Raw genomic sequence first — 17,387 nt, 5'->3', positions numbered from 1 at the left:
TGTCCACAATATTGGTTTTACAGTTTATTGGGGATTCACAATACAAATTGTGAATTGCGCCCCCAGCATGGTGACTGATCACCACCATGGCTGGTGGTGCAACTCATTCCTGTTTTAGGAGATGTAGTGATTTGTATGCGCATTTGTAGTAATATGTATGTTTTGTGGAATGGAGTGAGTTTGGAGTGCATGTGTGGAAGTATGGAATTGCAGTATGGGTTATTTGTTGAAGTGTGCTGTTGTGTGTGCAATTGGAGTTTTGGGTGTGACCCAAAAGTGCGCACAGTAAGCAGCGGGTTCTGCAATTGTATTGCAATGTAGTGAGAAGTGGATGTTGTGGTGTGTACACGTGAGTAGTGTGACACATTTGTAGTTGTAGTGTACGTGTTTTATGTGACGCGTCTGTACTGGAGTTGCATGCATATGTAGGGGTTTTGGCTTCCGCACTGTGGCCAGGTGTGGTTGCTGTTTGAAAAACCTTCAGGGGTTGGACACTACTGGAGTGCTCCAGGGAGTTTAACCTTTTGGTTTTGGGTAGTGGCGTAGTTGCCAGGGCAAGGGGCCCATGAAGTAGTTAGAGGTCCTTACGTAAGTTGTACGATAGAGTTTTAGGGCACTGGGCCCAATTTGTAGATTTTTGTGCGTTGTAGGTGACCGCACAGTGTTCCTCAGAGCTGGGGTTGGAGGTTTGGGAGTGAAGTTCACGTTCCTGGGAGGCTTTTCTGTGATGCCAGGTGATGCCTCAAGAGTAGTGGCTCGCCAGTTGATTTTTCTATCATTTTGTTTTGGAGTGGCACACAGTTTTGGAGTTTTTGTTAGTGTGGTGTTTTTGGGAGTTTGCTGTCTTAAACTTGAACCACACTGACGCCCATTTTTAATAATTATTCTAGAAGTTTTTGGGAGAGTTTGGATTTGCACATTTTACTTTTCATCTCTGATGTGCATCTAAACTAATTTCTTTTGCAAATTGATGTTTTGCAGGGCACCACCATTTTCATCTTTGGTGTATATGTGGAGTTTTCAGGAATATTCTGCAAGTGTTTTATTTTCATCTTTTCATCATTTGTGTATGAAGTTCCTGGTTGCACGGTTGTGTCTGTGCACATTACCTTTTAGCACTCCACGTCTTTTGTGGTTGTCGTATTTTTGTGTGATCTTTGTGAGTGGCTATTCTAAAATTTTCCTTTCTGTTATGTGAGGAGAGGGGCGGTGATATTGTTAGTGGCTAGGATGGTTGCAAGCTAGGTTAGTGTCATCCAGACCTTAGTTATTCTTCATGTGGTTTGTTTTAGGATGTTGAATGTAGTGAGTCTGCTCTATTTACAGCGACTGGAGTGTCCTGTATTAGGGTGAGGTTCTGCCAGGACGTGGCAGGTCCAGAGTTTGGGTGTGGCAGGCCCTTACAGAAGGAAAAGAGGTTTTGTACAGTTTGGTTAGGTGAGTTAGATGTTGTTTTGCTCAGAGAGAGCACGTTGTGCTTGGGGGTGGCAGCCCTGAGGTCCTGGGGGGCAGACCAGGACAAAAGGCAAAAATGTTCCTCGAGGGTAGATTCCTTTTACACATGGATGGTTGTACCTTTCCTTTTCATCAAAAGAGAGGGAAGTTGTAGTATCCTAGCTTAACATCTGCTATGTGTGTCTGTGAGTGGGCAGTGGAGCTTGGAGTGTTGGTGCGAGGCCTGGAATGGGGTGAGTGTAAGGGTTCCAGGAAAGGACGGTTGGGGGACTGGCAGGGAGAGAGCCAAGGAAAGCAGAAGCACATCACCTTATCTCCTGTCTTACTTTCCCACTGTAACTGAAACAATGAAGACTTTACCTTTTGATAATCCTGGCTCTGGTGTGGTTCCTGCTTGTGTCCTAGCCACACCAAGATACTTCATAGGACCACCTTTAATGATTATAAAAATGCCTTGCAGAAATATTTTGGTGGAGCCTGCCTCGCACCCAGTATACATTTAGTTGGTGGAACATTCGGCATAGTCCTTGTTTTGGTGCTTCATCATTCTTCTGTCCTTTATTACTGTTTAATGTCCCCGTGTAGTATTGGCGTTCCTTTGTTTTCAGCACTCTGATGTACTACAAATTTAGACTACCCTGGATAGTTTTCACAAGATAGACTTCAGAGATTGTTTGTTGGAGTTCTGGTTTCCCAATTCACATGAAATTACATCTTCTATGCTCGTGAGGCAAGAGACCTTGCTAGCCTGGTCGGAGTTAGCAGGGAAAGTAGCTCTTAAAATGTTCAGGATTGTTGGCTGTTTTATCATTTTGGTGTTGCAAATGATTATGCTTCTGCTTGATTTCAGTAATACCATGGAAGTTGGAGCTGTAGCAAACCTGAGGCGGATAAAAAATGCAATTGGTGTGGCTCGAGCTGTGATGGATTACACGAAGCACACTTTTTTAGTGGGTGAATCAGGTACACGTTTTACAATATTTGGTCAATCTAACCTTGCAATGTGTTTCTTGAATTATCAAACCAGAAGAGCAACACTTTTGATATTGCTTTGTAAATCACTGCAAGCGGGGCCGCAAGCAATTGTGTGGTTCGCGCAAACTTAGAAGTTCGAATTGAAACCATTGTGTTTTGCCGGTGAATGAAATCAAACAGTACTGTCTCCCTGGTTTCTATGATCTCCACGTGGAGAGTACTTCCCTTTTTCTGGTGCGTAGCCAAGAAGTTTGGGGATGAACCAAGCGTTGGTGTGCTTGGTGCATTTGGCTTTCCTTGCAGTGAGTGGGGCAATGGTGTTTACTGCTTGGGTAATTATGGTGTTGAATGTTAGTGCTTGTGTTTCTGGGTCTTTAGCGAATGGAGGCCTGCGGGCACGCACTGAGAGGTAGGGTAGGAGCCTCTCTTTGGTGAGCTGGCCGGAGCTCCTGGTGATGGCTGGAGGAAGGGGAGTCTCTTGCTGGGGCGTTGTCTTCGCAGTGTTGAGATCGGATAGGATGATGTGGTGGCCAGTCGATGGGAGGGGTGGGTTGGATTTGATTGTAGGAGGGAAGTTGTGGTGTGCAATCCAGTCAAGGGAGTGGCCCTTGATGTAGGTGGTGTTCGTGATGGCTTGTTTGAATCCTAGGGTTGCTAATGCCTTATCAAGTGAGTATGCTAAGGAGTCTTTGGGATCATTTAGGCCAAGGTTAAGGTCTCCAAGGAGGATGGCCTTAGTGGATTTTTTTTTAAATTGTCAGAGAGGTGCGTCGAGGATGCCTGGAAGTCTGCAACGGGTCTAAGAGGTTGGGGGCGGGGGGCTGTAAACGATATGAAGGGTGATGGTACAGTTCGCTGAGGAGTTCAGTTTGAGGAGTAGGTAATCACTGTTTCCTATTTCACTTTCCATCTTTCTGATCGGGAGGGTTTCTCTTGCTGTGAGTTCGGCCCCATCACCTTTCAGGTGGAGGCGATCCTGCCCGAGTATGGTGTAGCCAGGAGGGATTGCTAGGGCTTATGCTGGGCCTGATGCTTCATGGAGCCAGGTTTCACTAATTATAAGGAGGTTGAGATTGAGGCTGATTATTAATCATGTATGTCCAGGATGTGGGCTGGGAGTGACCGGCCATTGATGAGGGCGCAGCTAAGTGGTGGATTTTACGCTTTGCCTGGTTTGGTGAGGTGGGGGTGTGGGCCTAGTGGAGGCGGAGACATTGGTGGGGGCCTTTGTGATATTGTTAATTGTTGGCTTGTGGCGATTAGACAGCTCAATAATATGCCTCTTGGAGGGTGCTTGTGGATCTGAGGGTATTTTGGTGTCATAGACTGTTCCAGGCGCAAGTGGGGTGGGCCGGCAATGATGGCCGGCATCGGCGAGCAGCGGAGAGCGGCTGAAAGTAGATCCGGCCTTTGTACACGGCCTTCGCTCAACGCCAGCTTCGCCTGCCGTTAGTATGCCCTCCATTTATTGGATGGGATGATGGCCAATCCTGGCCTGCGGCAGTGAGTTTCCTGTATTCCAATGTTACTAAGAATGTGGTCTCCACGCGGGTGATTTCCCCCCCCCCCCCAGATTAAACTGTGGGATCGAACACAGACCCATGCGAGAGAGAACATTGTTAACAACAGTGTGTTTTGAGGAACTGCTACTTGAAACTAAAATGTTGTCCCGGACAACCTTTGGTGTAGATCCAATTTCAACAGTTGATTGCAATTGAATTACCCTTCTGGAGAGCTCCGCAGGGTACATGTTCTGAGGCTGCTCATCATGTACTGTTTTCTAGATTCATTTGCACAGTCAGTTTTTATAATCTTCCAAAGGCAAAATTGTTATACCCTGGAATACGGACTTGTACAATGACAAACACGACAGTGGCATGGAAGGGCTTCTTTGCAGAAGATGCCTCTACAAAACCTCTTCGTGGGATAGTTGGTCTGTTGGGAGAATGTTTTTGACAGTTTCTTTATACGCCTTGCTGTAGCCTACGCGACTCTATCAGATTCTAGCTAAACAGTAGTTCTTTATAAATCTGGACTGTTATTTGGGTGGTGTGTTGTGCCAGCAATGAAGCTTGCCTTCAAATGATTTCACCTATCTACAATTGGTTCTCCACAGAGGTTTTTCCCTAAGCACTTACCCCTGTGCATATACCTATGTTTGTTTCCTCAGGGGATATTTAGAAAACTGCAGATAAACCTTGAACGTCACAACTACATTCATTACATTGCCTAGCTCAAAACCCTTCAGCAGTCTAACTTTTTTAGAAGGCAATTCTTTGCCCTCTGAGGTCCAATATAATTGTGACTGTTGTTTTTTTTGTTGAGCTTCCAGTTGCCTTCTCTCGGGGAGTGCTTGGGTATGTCGCAGTGGGAGTGGAACCGCATATTACACATACTTATGAAGTTGGGCTCAACAGCATTATCTTCCAACATGGTTTGGATAAATTCCTAGGCGTGGAAAAGGGCTATACAACCGAAATCTATAGTGCAAGGCATAAATTAGTTTTCAAAAATGAGTTTGCTAGTTAAAATGTTTTTGATTACCAAACGGACCCGTTTGATTAGCAATTTTGTACTAATAGTATTAATGCCACCAGAAGTTATTTGTACCCAAGACATGAAATGAGCAACAATACAGCAGTTTTGCGTACCGCTGAAATAAGACATTAGTGAGAGGAGTCAGGCCTTGCAAATTCTTTACACTTCAGCTAGGCTTGCAGGTCGGGTAACTTAGTTTACCTATTCAACCATAGAGAAATGCACTTGTCCCATAGCAATGGAGGACAACACATTTAAAATGTGATGTCTGTAAAATAGTGCATGTCACTACAAACCCACATAATGTTTGCCACACTGCTGCCACGCAGAGGCCAGCCATGCACAGTGAAACTTTTATTTGACATGTATTGCAAACAAAGTGAATGTTAAATAAAGTTTCAAACATCTCTTGTAAATGTTACTCACCGTTCATAAAATCTACTCGACTGTGCGAAAAGACTTTGCGAGCCAAAGGTGAGTGTCTGTAAAACGTGAAAGGTTGGCTGCATGAATGGACACAAATAGATATGATTAAAAGGCTCTGAAAATAGTTTGGCCAGCTGTCTCCTGCAGGTAGTAATGTTTGTTTATTTATAGCGCACGCCAGACCAGAAGGTATCCGGGCGCGTGTGCAAGAATACTTTAAGTTTACAAGTTACAGTTACACATTCCAAGTAGATACAGGATTCATTGACAACAGGATAATGATTACCCTACAAGTTTGTACACGGCGTTATATGCAGAGTTGTATACACAAGTATTTGTACACAGAGGTGTATACACAGTATACATTGAAAGTCAAAAAGCAAGGTGGGGTAAGTGGGGGGGTATGAGCATGTGAGTATGTGCTCAGCTACAGATTAACAGATGGGTAAGACGTAAGTAGTCCTGTTGTCGGTCAGTTATAGGTCATTTTCTTTGAGCCATTTAATACAATTAAGTCTGAAGTGTGGATAGGATTGGTCAGACCTTAAAGAGGATAGGAGGGAGTTCCACAACTGGGCTGCTTTGACAGGGATGCTGTTGCCTCCGGCAGTGCTCAGTTTAAATGGGGGCACAACTAGCTGGTTGGTATATGCTTCTCTGGTGGGTCTTTTGGAGGTTCGTCTTTTGAACCTTTCTGTTAGATATTTGGGGCTAAATCATTAATACTTTTGAATGTTAGTGATACTGTTTTAAGTTTAATTTTGTCCGCTGTAGAGAGCCAATGAAATTGGCTTCTGACATCTGAGATATGCTCTCTTCTTGGGATTCCTAAGGCGGCTCTGAGGGCATTGTTCTGCAAGGTTTGGATTTTTTGCAGTGTGTGTTTATTAGACCCTATGTATAATGTGTTACAATAGTCCAATTTGGATAATACCAGTTCTCTTGATAGGGTGAGGCAGCTGGTAGTGGACAGGTATGGTTTTGCGGTACTAGAGGCCATTGCACTCACCTGCTTTGTTAGGGAGAGGCAAGAGTCGAGGTAAAAACCTAATGTGTTTACCTCTTTTGCTACTTTAATGGTGTTGCCATCTATAACAAATGATGAATAGTCATCGTTCAGTCTTTTGATGTTTTGTGTATTCCCCAGTATGATTTCCGTTTTGTCATCATTCAGGCATAGACCATGACGTGCCATCCATGCCTGGCTGATGAGGTATATCTTATTCACCAAGGCCAAATCCTGTTCATAATCCCCCAAAAGTGGGATGAGAATCTGAGTGTCATCTGCATAGTTAGCGTAGGTGACACACAGAAGGTCCAGATCATCAAACAGGGGCTTTGTGAAAATGTTATACATGGTAGGAGAGAAGCAGGAGCCCTGGGGAACGCCACATGTGATAGGTACTGGGTCAGCCGCTGCAGGGGCAGAGAAAACCTTCATAGTTCTGCCAGTTAAGAACCAACTTGATCCACGCAATGGCATGTGTGTAGAAGTGGGACGCAGATTCCAGGTGGGTACAGAGCACATCATGAACTACCAAGTCAAATGCCGCTGAGAGATCCAGTAGGAGGAGTAAGGCTGTTTTTCCAAGGTCTCTCAGCTCATCGACCTGGGTTTTGAGATTGATCAGCACGGTTATGGTATTGTGCTGAGGCCTGAAGCCTGATTGTCTGGTACCTAATAGTTGAGGCAGCTCCAATATTTTTGGATCTTTAAGTAAGCCACTCTGTCTAGTATTTTTAACAGAAATGGTACCATTGTAATTGGCCTGTAGTTAGTCGGGATGGACGGGTCCAAAGTTTGCTTTTTTAAGGAGGGGGAGGACCCATGATTGTTTGAGGTTGTCTGGTATCGTGCCTGATGCAAAGGAAGCATTAATGAGTTTAGAAATAAATGGGGATAGGTCTCTGTCTGCATCTTTTATCAGTTGGGCTGGGCATATGTCGCCTCGACAGTTGGTAGGTTTGAGAGGGAGCATTATCTTTTCAATCTCTAAAATAGTTACTTAGGTGAAGTTGAATTTTTATTCTGGTTTGGTAGAAGTAGGTGGTTTAAATCTTTGATTGGTTGAAGGAGGGATATTTTGTTTCTTTTTCTCAAGTTTAGTTTGGAGTGTAGCTATTTTGTTTAGTGCTTTTTGGATGTTGGAGCACCACGTTTTTATTTTTGTCGCAGTTGTCTGTAGCAGGGATGGGGTTTTCCAGTTCCTTTAGAATAATGAATAGCTCTTTGGTTCCAGATTTAGCCTGCAGAATTCTGTTGTTAAAGTTCTCTTTTTTTAGCTCTCCTTATTTCATTTTTGTAAATCTTAGAGGCGTTGATGAGAGCGGCTTTATTAGTCTCAGATGGAGTTAGTCGCCAGGCGGATTCACATTTGCGTTTTTCAATCCTTAGGGATTTGAGGTGAGGGGTGAACCAGGTGTTTAAGTGTGCTCTTGGCTTACTTTTCTCATTTTCAAAGGGGCGATGGTGTCCAAGGCTATGGCCATGGTTGAGTTAATTCACTAGGGCTGAGGGGTTTAGTGATTCAGGTAGTGAGTTTAGAGTCGGGAAGACAAGTGGTAGCAGTTTGTCCGTGGTTATGTTTTATTTTATTTCTGGTTGGTAAGGGGGGAGCTAATATATTTTCCTTAGGTTGGGTAGTGTTTTCATTTATTATTATTAGCGCATGATCTGTCCAGATTTGTGGGCTGACATCAGTAATAGTTACATTACAGTTGTGGTTCGCTACCCAATCGAGTGTTAGGGCTTTTTCGTGGGTAGGTTGTGAGATTCTTTGGGTAAATCCTATTTCTGTGATGACATTAGCGATATTGGTTGCTTGCAAATCTTTATGGTCGTTGAAACCTAAATTCAGGTCTCCCAAAAGGATGGTTTGCGATGAGTTTTTTAGGTTATTTGAGAGGATCATAGAGATGTCCTCCTCAAAAGTTCCAATGGGACCTTGTGGCCTATAGATGAGGTGTATATTGATTGAGAGGATGATATTAAGAGTTTAGTGGTTAAGGATTCGCAGGATTTGGTGTTTGAAGTTTGAAGGCTTTTCTTTTTTTTTTTTGGTGAGATTATTTTTAGCGATGATGGCTAAGTCGCCTCCTCGAGAATTGGTTCTATCTTCTCTGAGAATGTTGTAATTAGGGGGCAAGGCAAGCATCAGAGCTGGTCCTGCTACTTGGTGAAGCCAAGTTTCCGTTATGGCTAGGAGGTCATAATCACATAATTGGATGCGGTCGGCAAATTCGGTGGCATGTGCTATTAATGACCTAGCATTAATAAGGGCACCCTTCAGAGGGGTGTTTGGTTTAGGTGTCCCAGGGGTGACACGCCATTTCTTTTTGGTTGGCCTATTGCTTGATTTGCAGTGATTATTAATGGGACTGTTAAAGTGGGAATCGCTTTTGGTGGGGGAGGTGTTTAGTTTGGTGGCATTGAGTTGGAAGTCTCTTCTATTACTAGATTTGGTGACTAGTCTGGCTGGGGGTTCATAGATTTTAGGCATTAATGCTTAAAGTGTCACGCGGGATGTTTGTTAGAGAGTGGTAGGGGATAGGTAACTTAATAGACTGAGGGTCAGTGTCTGGGGTGATGGTCGGTCGGCGCTCATCAGAATTCGATGTTACAGTGGGCATAAATTGCGTTGGGTGGTTTACTGTTATCATTGTGGACCAGAGAGTGGTCAGATAGATGAGGGTGGAGATCATTCTATCCTAAGGGTGATTATCTATGTCTGGTGGGGGGGCCACAGTAATGTCTAGGTAATCACTAATAGGTTATGGAGCTCATGGTTTCTAGCATTATAGTAGTAACAGTCGTAGTAGTGGAGAGCCGAGTAATTTATCTCAGGGTAGGCCAGGGGCATAGGCTGGTACCAAGGTTTACTAAGTTATGAGAGCAGCTCAGCGACTGGCAGTAGGCTGTTTTCAGTGGGTGCACAAGTCTAGTAGTTGGTTATTGCAGATATGCATGCTCGCAGTAGCTAACATTAGCATTAGGCAATCTTGTAGGTCTGCGAAGCTAAGCAGTGGGCTATAATACAATTATAAAGCAAAGTGAGCTCTAGAGGCCAACTACAGTGTTTGTCATTGCAGTAGATCTGTGAATGTACAGACTGGATGAAACTATTGATCACTACTTTGCATAAGCACTTAGTTTGCTTTGTGTATTCATTATGTAAGAGGAAAGAAAGACTAAGCAGAGTAGATTTCATAGCAGGCAGAGCACTGGCCAAACTAGGTGGAATATTGTAGTTTGTGGTAATCTCCCTTTAAGGGTACCTGGTATAAAGCAACAGGGTGATGATATAGAATCTCAAGGAGTATGGGTTCAGTCATGGGTTGAGTACCAGTTGCAAGATGTGTGCAACCTGCAGGTTACATAACTGTTACATAACTAGGTTTGCCATCAAAAGCAATTCATCATGTGATCATGTACATTTTGAAAGTTTCACTAGTCAACATGATGCATCTTCCCCAACAAAATGAAATATTGTTGACACTATAAAATTCAGATACACTAACCTAAATTTGACTCTAAAGCATGGATATGATGCCGTGTTTTACAATATCAATACTCTAATTATGCAATATGTAACAACTTACATTTTAGGAATGGAATTCATGACTGTCTTTTTAAAAGATATAAAATTGACACATACTGGTCTTTGCCAGACAGGATATAGAAAGTGTAATAAAAGTATCATCCCAATTACTTCTGTTTTGCAATTATTTGAAACAGAAATTCTTGCCTAGCACTCCTACACATGCATTTGGTACTTGTGGAGGAGATGATTACTGCTACACTTTCCCTCCGTTAGCACTTGAAGTAAAGAGGGTCAAGAGAGCACCGAGGGCAAGAGAGGACTGCAGAGCAAGCTGTGCTTTCATTGAAGAGAGCAACTTAAATAGTTAACTTTGCTAAACAAGTGTTCATTTGATTAGAAAATCTACAGAATTGCATGGCAAATTGCTATGCAACACTGCTTATTTTATGCTTTGTAGTGAGTGTGGCTGTTTTTATAATAAATGTTTACAGGTGGGGAATAAAGGCAACACTAGTGCGAGTTGCCTTCTAGTTTTCTAGACCTGCCAAGATCTTCCTTGGCAAAGTTCTTAATGTGTTTCTGAGTTAACCTTCTGAATGGGTTGATGTTCCATGATATAGGTGGGAGGAAGTTGTGCATGGTCTATTGAGTAGATATCTTAAAAACAAGCGAGAAGTGGCTGCGGCAGCCGGTGTCGGGGACAAAGGATGAACAAAACAAGTGCAAGGTCCTACACTAGAGGGTACCCGGTACCCCAGTCCAATTTCAGTTGCCTATTTCGATCACCAGAGCACACTCTTGCTTTACCACGTGGCCTGTTCCAGTCACGTAGTCTCTGGGTTTTTTGTCTTGTCTTGTCCTCCTGGGCCTTGAAGTTGTAGTGTTGCTTACCATCAGAAACTTTGACACCTTCGCCCTTCCCACTTGCATGCTTTTCAGACTAAAATTATTCTCGCACACCAGCTTGGGGTCGTATTCATATGCTAGAGCCTGATACAAGCTGAGGTTTCTCCTTTGCAGATGTCGGCCCACAACGGGCTCTGTGTTGTCGGTCTGGGTTCTCAAGGTCTTGGTGTATGGCCACCAGCAGGCTGAGTGAGCTCCCCCACCCCCCTGCTTAGGTGGTCTGTGGATCCCATCACATTTTTGACAATGGCCCCAAGCAGGCTCTGCTCAAGGGTTTTCCATTGAAAGTTCACAAACTGAGAGTAACCACCTCCTTCCGCTAAAATAGAGATCGAGATAGAGCTATGTTCTCTCCCCTCACCCCCGCTCTCCCTCAACCACCTTCGCAAACACACTAATCTTTGTATACTACTTCCATTGGCTAGGCTTCTCAATCCACCGCCAACCTCACCCCCCCCCCACCCTATCTTTTTTTTTCTAATTGGATGTGCATTTTTGTGGTGTTCCCTCACCCCCTTTCGCATGTGTTTGCTCACCACTACCTATCGTCCCCATGTATTTAGCATCTACTGGTCACCCGTGCTCAGTAATTGACCAATTGTGTGTGAGCGCGAAAGATGGCCATCTGACATTTTCAAATCGAGCATAATCAACACAGTGGCCAGATAGCTCTGCAGGCCTGTTTACTTATGCTGAATTCCTTCTTTAGTTGCATGTGTAGCTCACTAACTGCTCCTCTCTGTCACGCTTGCAACGGATTCCCCAGCCTGTACAACACTGGGCGAGCATCCTTTTGCATCATGAGCATTCTATATTTGCCAATACTGATATATTCCCTATCTTTGTCTGTTATGCAATCACCCTCAACTGTTATTCTGAGTTCTTCTGACCTCTGGCACTAGAAACCCCTATAAAATCACAGATCTATCCCTCTTTTGGTTGTAAAAAGGAAAATGCTTCCATTGTTGGTAGCCTCATAATGTAGGACTTAAGGTATTGTGATGAATCCAATGGAGTCATCACGGATTCCCCAGCTTTGACCTCCTCCCATGTGACCAGGGGGACGGCAGCCGCTTCCTGATCCTGTCTCTGAAGGCAGCTATGTGAGCAAGGATCACATGGGCGGAGAAAACTACCGGGGGGACGTAATGACTTCATTGGATGAGATGCAGTATTCACCTTTTCCCTTGAGGAAGACCTTTTTCTGCCCAAAACCTAATGGGATATTGTCAGGTGCGTGTTCCCACTTGTAGAGGAAGTAAAGAAGCATCTTCATACTAGCTGTTCCCGGCGTAACATATGCCATCTAGATATCAATCGGTAATTGATTGGGTAACTTTTGCCCCCCTTCTTAAATATCATAATTACCACTGATCGCTTCCAGGTAGGGGGCGTAGGTCCATGTGACATTAATGGTCATTGAAAAGGCTAAATGTATCAGATGGAATGCTAAGTAGGCGCGGTATAAGAACATTATCTAATTTTAATCGATCACATGGGCCTCTATGATGTATCTTTTCAATGGAACAAGGTTGACAATTACACGTCTACAGAGTCCCTGTAATGGCATAAGATTGCGTAGTAGCATAATTACAGCACCTACTTTCAGTTTTAGCTCGTGAGGAGGAATTCATCCTAGCGTTTCGCTCTTTAAAGACTGAAATGTTTAACCAGTAATTAACTATTCATTAAGGCTGGAACGACAAAGCCCTGTTTGAAGAGAAGTGGTTGTGGAAACAAGTAACCCAATGTTTGCAATAGTGGAAGGTGAAGATGACCACGTAGAACCATGCTCATCCTGTTTGTTGAAATGGTAACTTTTGTTGAGGTGGGTGCACTTTGCCATGTGGACAGCAGAGGACAACCAATCACTGATAAATTGCATCAGCAGGGATCAGCCTTGTCTCCCATTCTCTTCAAAATGTACATCTGGCCTCTTGTGTGCCTCATCCGCTCCTTCGGCATCAGGTGCTATTCATATGCCAACGACACACAGATCCTGATCCGTTTAGATCGGGATCAGGCTGAGGCGTTGTCGTGCTCGTCTCAGTGCCTGACTGCTGTGGGGGCATGGATGAACCACAATTGTCTGAAGCTGAATGGACACAAGACCGAGTTGCTGGTGGTGGGTTCGCCCCCCCCCCCCCCCCAATCTCTCACTCTGGGTGTCCTCTTTCTGGCCTTCCTCTCCCTACTGATAAGGTAAAGAACAAGGTGTTGTGGTGTCCGCGTCACTCTCGATGGATGCACAGGTGGCGGCAGTCTTTCAGTCGAGCCATTTTCACCTTAAAATCTTAAAGAAGGTTCTGCCGTTTATTCCTTCTCATCTTCACCCCCCAACCCCCAGTAGTTGCAGCCCTAGCGCTAAATCGTCTTCTGGACTATTGTAATTCATTCTACCTGGCCCAACCTAAGGGTTTAGTCCAGTGGCTTCAGCATTTTAAGAATATGGCTGCCCGGGTGACCAGTGGCTCCCCTTATGGAGGTCACATCTCCCCGGTTCTGCATTCGCTTCACTGGCTGCCTGTGAAACAGCGCATTGGTTTTAAGGCCCTCTGCTTGGTGCATCGTGCCTTGCATGATCAAGGGGCAGAGTATCTTCATGTCAAGATCACACGTTATTGCCCCACGCGGCCTCTAAGATCGGCGGCTGCCGGTCTCCTTGTATTCCCTATATTCTGTCGCGCTCGTATCGGAGGTCGGGCCTTTTCAGTTGTCTCAGTGCAATTGTGGAACAGTCTCCCTCTGGCCATGAAAACTGTTTCAAATCATTGGGTTTTTAGAAAATCGTTGAAAACAAATCTGTTTGGTTAACTATTCCTTCTTATGGATACTGCTTCTCCTCTTCTCCAGTGCCATGATCCCTTTGGGTGACCGTGCGCTAAATGAGTTCACTTAATAAAACATAACAGCTGAGTACAGAAATGTACCTATGCTTTTTATATATAGATATTTTTCTGGTCAAAACCCCCACCTAGCTTCTTTTGATATGCTGTTAATCTGTTTTTAAAGTTGTGTTCCCAAGAAGACTTTTTAACAAAATCCAAAAGTCACTTTTGAAGGGATTGTGTCCTCCGACGTATTCCACATCTATGACAGGTAATCACTACAGCTGTGCTGCTTCTGAAAAAATGTTCAGTGTCGGAGTACTACGTCGATGACGTTGATACCCTGTCCCTCAAGGGCCTCCGTCGAGAGCCGACATCACCGGATATTAGAAGTAGGACGCACGACGCCCGTAGCCTCAGTTCCGTTTTTTTCTGCAAACGTGTTCACTTCGGAATCTCGCCGTGCCATGGTTGTTCTACTGTGAATTCGTTCTTGGTTTTTGTGAAAATCATGTCTTCGTCTTCTTCTACCCCGAAGTCGGGCTTCATGAAGTGCTGCGAATGCGGTGCCAAGATGTCCCTTACGGACCTGCACAACATCTGCCTGTGGTGCCTCAGCGAGGACCACGCCACTGATGACTGTGATGAATGCCAGTCTTTGACATCGAAGGCCTTGCTGGAGCGGAAGAAGAAGCTATCTGTAGGTAGGGTTTCCAAACCCCGAAAGTTGAAATCCGCTGGGCTTTCGACCGACTATTCGAGAGCAACTCTCCGTGTCGGCGTAAGTCTAGGGGGGGTCTCGGTCCCAGAGTGGTTCCCGCAATTCCTCTGCCTCTTCTAGGCACTCTCGGAAGCGCTGTCATCGGTTGCCTTCCCCGTCCGAGGATTCCGCCAGACGGCGGGTAGCTTGTCCCAACAAGCATTCTTCTCCGGCGGAATGGGGCGCATTTCGCAAGGAGATGATGGTGATTTCTGATTCGCAGGGCTCCGTCCGTCCACGCCTTCGTGAGAAACTGGCAAGGAACGCGCTAGGGCCACTGCTCGCAGGCCTTCAGGCTCGGGCGGACGGCACGATCATCGGGAACCTTCGAGGTCCCGATCGGACAAGGTAGATCGCTCTAGCCATGCCCGCTCCAGGTCCCGGTCCTCGACGCCCTCGAGACCGTTGGAGCCTGTGAAGTCTTCTAAGAAGATGTCGACGCCATCAGCGCCATGTCCGTCGAGGGGCTCTCTCGAGGCTCCGCCTCTGACAAAGTCATTGAGGCCGTCGAAGGACACGCTCGCGACTCCGGCCTCGAAGCCGTTGTCGCTTGACGTCGACGCAGATTCCGTCGACACACTCAACGTCTTTTGAGGAGGCTTTATTTTATGTGCCCCGGAGACCAGTGGAAGGCCCTGGCCAAATCGAAAAATGTGTTTTTGCCTTTTTCTGTGCCCTCATCCAGGGATTTATTCCAGCCTCTGGATTACATCTCTGAGGTGGATGAAGGGTCCGATGTGGAAGGCTTGGTACCTCATGAGGTTCCTGATGAGCTGTTATCTGATTATAGTCGGATGGAAGACCTGCGTCAATCCTTGGGTGACGCCAGTGGTCTGGACCCCTCCCCGGAGGTTGAATTTGGCAGGCCTGAGCCTGGTACACGCGCAGAGTCGTCGTACAGGCGTCTCATGTCAAGGGTGACAGAGTACTTGGGGTGGTCTGCCCCACCCGTGGATTTTCTGCAGGATGACCTGACAGATATATTGGACCAAGGTCCACCCACTGACCCGGTGCTGCCATTTCACATGGCCTTACAGAGCAGGGTGGCGGCGGCCTGGACTGCTCCGGAGAGTCTCCCGGCAGTGAATAAGTTGTTGCCGAAAAAATACCGTCCAGCCAGTGGCGACCCCCGGCTACTTGTCTGCGCACTCCACTCAGCAGAGTTTGGTGGTGCAGGCAGCTACGGCCCCAGCGAAGCAGGTGGCTTACCCTACCATCCCTCTGGATAGGGACGACAAGCGCTTTGACTGTTGGGCGAAGAAAGTATTTTCATCTGGGGGTATGGCTTTAAAGGCAGCCAACTCCATTTGTGCCTTGGCAGGATTCACTCACACTTTGTGGAATTGTGTTTCTTTGGCGGCTGAACGTATTCCCGAAGGGGAGGAACAGGATAGTTTTCTTGCCCTCGTTCGGGATGGAAAGGATGCCATGTGTGAATCCGTTCAGTCGGGTCTGGATGTGGCAGACTGTGTCAGCCGCTCCATGGCGGTGAGCACCGTGATGCGCAGGTTTGCGTGGTTGCGAAAGTCGGGGTTTGCTCCTGACGTACAGTGCCGGTGTTACGTTCATCTAGAATCCACGGAGACGCCACCCAGCCAGTTGGTCGCTGGTATCCTCTCAATGATTCCCTGGGATGATTCTCGTGGAAGTTCTGCCTGGAAATACAGAAGGACTGTGTTTAGGCCTGGCCGACCAAGGTAAGTTTTCCCCCCACATCCCGTGTGACTTCAGCCCCCTCTGGGCCCTCTTCTCACCTTGTTGTGGAAGTTGGCGTGCTCTCCGTCCTGCTTTCTGGGCAGGGGCGCGTTGGCTTTCATGGCCGCGTGCGGTCCAGTTACTTCACTGACAGCGGCACAAGTAATGTCTTTCAGGTAGGTCTTATTGCTGTTTGAGTTGTTATTCTTGCATGCCTTTCTCTGTTTGATAAAAGAGACATTATCTCCTTTAGGTGTGCGGAGCGTCCGCATGGCGAACTGGCTAGCTGGGGCTCGCCGGCCAACGATGGCGCACAAAAGCGGTATGATGCGGTAACTAAGCGCTTTGCGCAGCGCTGCAATGTCTTTTCTCTCCTGACCTGTGTTTCTCCTTTTTTCGTAGGTCGCGGTGCACTCCCAGCGCATGAGGGTTTCCGGAGCGATGCCGGCCGAAAGGCGATCAGCCAGATAAGTCTTTTAAGCAATTTGTGGTTGTAATGTCTCTGATACCTCCTCTGATGATGTCTTTTCTTCCTTTTTCAGGTTTTTTGGTCTGGGCGAAGCGCAGATCCAACAGAGCTACCCAGGAGCTGCGAGCAGTGAAGGATGGAGATCGCAGGTAAGATGCTGCTGCTAACAATGTTCTTTTGTCTTTCTGCAGGTTTGGATTTCCAGGGCTTGTGATTAAGCTGGCGACGGTGAGCATCACGTTGCTAGCTGCAAAGTAACGCGAAGCGTGTTGTCTTGTTCGGGTGTGGTTTAAATAGCCTCTGCAAAGTAGTCCAGATAAAGTAGTCCCTAGGCCACCACACCCAAAACACTATACCGCATAGCTTGGTTCTCAGGAATCGAGCTATGTGGATGCCTCCATGTTGTATAAAAGCCTAATAAAGTAGTTCCCTGAGCAGATGTCTTTCACTGTGTATGAGCCTGGCGCCAAAGGCGCCAGGACTGGCCCCAAGAGGGCCTGCAGCGTGGATGCCAGGATTTATTTGAGATCCGAGTCCTGATTTCACCTGGCCAATGAGCTTGCCAGTGGGGGTCAGGGCTGAGGGTCGCGACACCCGGCTTCTCATCATGCCCTTTGATGTGACCATCTTTTTGGTAGCAAGGCTGACGAGAGCCTTGAGGGGTTGCAGACCTCCATAGCTGAAGCGAAGTCGTTGAGCGCTGCAGTACGTCAACCTCTGCCTTTTCGTCCTAGGGGACAGCAATGGAGGGGAGGTTCCTTTCGATACTACTCTACCTTTGGTAGATCGAGGGG

General features: G+C 46.2%; 1 protein-coding gene across 2 annotated transcripts in view; it reads left to right on the top strand.

The window, feature by feature from the left end:
• The window catches only part of AGA (aspartylglucosaminidase), a 339,637-nt gene that overhangs the window by 67,571 nt on the left and 254,679 nt on the right, over positions 1-17,387 (top strand). For both annotated transcript variants that reach the window (XM_069631452.1, XM_069631451.1), the window contains one exon: positions 2,306-2,418. In XM_069631452.1, the coding sequence (XP_069487553.1) occupies positions 2,306-2,418 (113 nt within the window). The remainder of the gene's footprint in view (positions 1-2,305; positions 2,419-17,387) is intronic.

This window comes from Ambystoma mexicanum, chromosome 6q (assembly GCF_040938575.1).
Source record: "Ambystoma mexicanum isolate Mex_15411 chromosome 6q, UKY_AmexF1_1, whole genome shotgun sequence".
NCBI lineage: Eukaryota > Metazoa > Chordata > Amphibia > Caudata > Ambystomatidae > Ambystoma > Ambystoma mexicanum.
This window is presented reverse-complemented; position numbering and strand designations above follow the sequence as displayed.